The sequence below is a fragment of the Arachis duranensis genome, chromosome 3 (assembly GCF_000817695.3).
Source record: "Arachis duranensis cultivar V14167 chromosome 3, aradu.V14167.gnm2.J7QH, whole genome shotgun sequence".
Taxonomy (NCBI): domain Eukaryota; kingdom Viridiplantae; phylum Streptophyta; class Magnoliopsida; order Fabales; family Fabaceae; genus Arachis; species Arachis duranensis.
In genome coordinates, this window is record NC_029774.3 from 137,438 (window position 1) to 141,549 (window position 4,112).

Here is a 4,112-nt window from a genome sequence, read left to right on the forward strand (position 1 = left end):
TTTGAAGGGTTTGGTTAATTTTTTATTTTCTACCGGGGTTGTGATAACTAGGGCCTAAACCACCACGGGTGATTCCAGGGTGGGGAAATATTAACTGATTAAGAGACAGATTACAGAGACAGCGAAGCCACCCAAGTGACGCGTTGTTGGCTCCGGCTCATTGGTCGACCATCACTCTGTCTTGATTGAAAAGTTGTTGAGGTAATCTAATTTGTTTTAATTGAAAATTTTATTTAGTTTTTAATGTTGTGACATATTTGGCCAGTAGATTTTGGAGTAAATGATTAATTTTTTGGTGTCTAAATAATAAAAAAAAATACAAAGTAAAACACCTATCTTAAATCAGATATAATAATTTGCTCAAGAGTTTTACAAGACTCAAATCAAATAACATAATTGAGATTATTTCTAACGGGCCTGCTACACATACAAGTTTACAAGCTTACAAGTTGGCCCAACCCAAATAGAACTCACGCGCATGAAGAGTGATAACATGTCGCGTCAAAATCACGCGTTCAACACTCAAACGGTTACGTATGGCAGACTCTTCCACTTCTTCCACTTCTTCCACTTCTCAAAGCGCTTTGAAAACAAGGAAACCCTCCCATTTTCGAGCGAAAATCAAAGTTCAAAATATACAAATCGTTGTTCAAAACCTCCATCAAAACACCATCAAACTCTCCGTGAAGAATCTGAAGAGAAAACAAAGCAACAATACTCAACGTAAGTTCATTAAGATTCCTGTATATTTTACTTTTCTTCTACGTCGTTCTTCTAGGGTTTACTATTATTCTTGCTTTTTTGTTACACTGTTCTAAGTTCTACGTCGTTCTTCTAAGTTCTACGTCGTTCTACGTTGTTGTTCTAAGTTCTCCTGCTATTGTTGTTGATTTTTGGGGGTTTATTCCGTAAATTGGGGGGTGTATACTGCTTAACCTTGTAATGTGGCTTGATATTGAAGCATGGTTGAGTGATATCTGACTAATATCTATATGGATGTATCTGAATAATATCTATGGGTGTATCTCACTGTTATCAATGGGTGTATCTTATTGATATCTTTGGGTGTATTTCAGAGAAAATGGCAGCAAGGAAACAAACAAAAGACCTTAAGTGTGCCACACATCTCCTGAGTGATAAGTTCAGAAACATGACTGAGGAGAAGAAGGCGATTGTGAGGGATCTTGGATTCGGTGGGTTGATGCACATCCCACCGCTGGCAAACAACTTCAAACTTGGGGAGAACAAACTGAAGACAGGATATGGTTCTTTCCAAATAACACCAAAAAAATAGGTCATGCGCTTGGCATCAATGCAACAGGTAACTAGCTTAAAATTATAGGTGTATATTAAGTTGTTGCTTGGGTGTATTTAAGTTGATGCTTGGGTGTATTTGAACCGACTTGGATACTTTGTTGTCTTCCTTTTTGTAGGAGATCTATTTCTTGAGAAAGTTGAGTATAAGAAACTTTCTGATGATGACAAAATAATTTATAGAAGATTCCAGGGTAAGACCCTCAAAAGTCTTACCGATGAAATGATGAAAATCGGCGTTGGCAACGAAGAGGAACGCCTGATGTTCAAGAGGATATTCATCCTCTACATACAGATGGCGTTCCTTTTGCCAACGACGATAAACAAAATATCGCCCGTGCACCTGGCCCCAATTTTTAAGATGGACGGCATATCGGAGAGAAACTGGGGGGGGACATGTTTTGACCTTCATGGTCAAGAGCATCACAGACTACCAGGAGAAGAAGAAGAAGGCAATTAATGGCTGCCTCTTCGCCCTGATGATAATCTACTTTCATCTTTCAAAAAACAAAGGCAAGAAGAGGGCTGAGAGACCACCAAAGCCCTGAATTGCCAACTGGACTAAGGAGCAGTTGGTGGAAAGAATGACTACAGAAAGAGAGGAAATTTTGGTAAGTAAACATAATAAGTTGGGTGTATTTTATTTACCTGAATGCTACTAACTAAAATATCTCATGTTTCAGGAGATTGTGAAGATGGCAGAGACAAGAGAAAAAATGAAAAAAAGAAAAAAAGAAAAAAAACAAGAAATAAAAAAAAAACAAAAAAAGGAAGGCGAGTCCAACATCATCTTCGGAGACAGAAACTACTGACAGTAACACTTCTACCTCTGAGTCTGAGGCTCAAGAAGACTCAGAGGATTCAGGAAGAAAACACCCCAGCAAAAAGGGGAAAAAGTAAGTACCATACTTGGGTGTAATTTCTTTTTCGAGTTGGGTGTATTTTGTTTGATAACGTTGGGTGTATGTAGTTTATTAAGCAGGGTGTGTTTCGTTTGCTGCGTTGGGTGTATATTGTATATTCAGTTGGGTGTATCTCGTGAATTCATTTGGGTGTATTTTTAGTATGTTCTAAATGATGATTGTTTGCCTTCCATAATGGACTCCAGAAAAAGAAAGCAGAGGCAAGAGGAGTCAGATTCTGATTCAGAATCTGAATTTGAACCAAGTGATGAGTAATGTCCTGAAATTATTACTCCTTTCTTTTGGCTTCATTATAAAGATTTCGTGTATTAACTGAAGTGTCTATTATTAACTTATAGGAGCGAAGAATCATCACCTGCGGAGAAGGAGAAGAAAAAGAAAAAAACAAAAACAACACCAAAAAAGTAAGCACTTCTTTGGATAATATTCTGTGATAAAATTAATTTTTTATTTCTGATTGGTAGTCTTTTTTTTCCACCCAGAACACAACAAAAAAAGAAAAAAGTTGTTGTGGAGGATTCACCTCCTGAAGAAGATCAATACTTTGACGGGTACAGTACCTCGTAAGCTATATTACGGTCTATCATCGTAATTATTTTTGTTAACATCTTATTTTATGAATGTAGTGAGAGATATGAAATATCAAGTGACGAACTCGATGAATGGCTAAGGGAAAATGTTGATAAATCTGCTGCAGAGGGGTATGTCTTGCTGGGCTGTGTATTTGAGATTTTGGTGTGTTTTGTTTGGTAATAATTGTATCTTGTTTCGCAGGGAGAACCAAGCTGACCTACGATCGACAGAAGGTCACTATGTGTCCTCTAAAACGTAAGAAGCTTTATTATTTAATAAAATCTTGTTATCATGATTTGGATGTATTTTGTGGAACCATTTGGGTGTATTTTGTGGATCAAGTTGGGTGTATGTTGTTTACTAAGTTCATCGTAATTATTTTTGTTAACATCTTATTTTATGAATGTAGTGAGAGATATGAAATATCAAGTGATGAACTCGATGAATGGATAAGGGAAAACGTTGATAAATCTGCTGCAGAGGGGTATGTCTTGCTGGGCTGTGTATTTGAGATTTTGGTGTGTTTTGTTTGCTAATAATTGTATCTTGTTTCGCAGCGAGAACCAAGCTGACCTGCGATCGACAGAAGGTCGCTATGTGTCCTCTGAAACGTAAGAAACTTTATTATTTAATAAAATCTTGTTATCATGATTTGGATGCATTTTGTGGAACCATTTGGGTGTATTTTGTGGATCAAGTTGGGTGTATGTTGTTTACTAAGTTGGGATATTTCGTTTGTTTTGTTGGGTGTATATTGTCCATTCGGTTGGTTGTATCTTGTGCATTCATTTGGGTGTATTTTATACCTGTATCTTATTTTGTCTGAATAACATGAAATCTGTTTAGACTACCGGCTGTGAACTTGGGAAGTGATGATCCTTCCTCTCAAGGACGCACAGAACAGAGTAGTGTAAACCAGCCGTCACAGAGCATGTAATTTCTCTTTCAAATAACCGTTACTTTTGTTTTTCTATTACCTTCTACTTCTAATTCTGTATATATTTTTTTTAGAAAAAAAGCCCTTTATTATTTTATTCAAGAAAAAAAAGGTAGCAAAAAAAACCAAAAACTGCAAGTATGTATGTTCTCAAAAAACAAAGCCTGTCTTCTTTTTGAATTGTTCGGGTGTATTTTTTGACCTTCTTTGGGTGTATTTTTAGGTTGATTCCGACTGATTCGTATAGATGGTTGTGAGGGAACAAACACCGTCGGAAGCGCTTGCAGTGTGAGTTTTCCAAGAATATTTCAACCTTATAACCTTATTATTTTCAAATACGTTGTTAACCTTTCATTTTTCTTCTT

At 36.6% G+C, this 4,112-nt stretch overlaps 1 protein-coding gene across 1 annotated transcript in view; it reads left to right on the plus strand.

Annotated features, from left to right (window-relative positions):
- The first annotated feature begins 2,260 nt into the window (after positions 1-2,260).
- The window catches only part of LOC127745705 (uncharacterized), a 2,767-nt gene continuing 915 nt past the window's right edge, over positions 2,261-4,112 (plus strand). The window contains exons 1-8 of the mRNA XM_052259111.1: positions 2,261-2,488; positions 2,576-2,641; positions 2,720-2,788; positions 2,864-2,938; positions 3,012-3,065; positions 3,220-3,294; positions 3,368-3,421; positions 3,657-3,743. Coding sequence (XP_052115071.1) covers positions 2,412-2,488; positions 2,576-2,641; positions 2,720-2,788; positions 2,864-2,938; positions 3,012-3,065; positions 3,220-3,294; positions 3,368-3,421; positions 3,657-3,743 — 557 coding nt within the window. The 5' untranslated portion in view covers positions 2,261-2,411. The remainder of the gene's footprint in view (positions 2,489-2,575; positions 2,642-2,719; positions 2,789-2,863; positions 2,939-3,011; positions 3,066-3,219; positions 3,295-3,367; positions 3,422-3,656; positions 3,744-4,112) is intronic.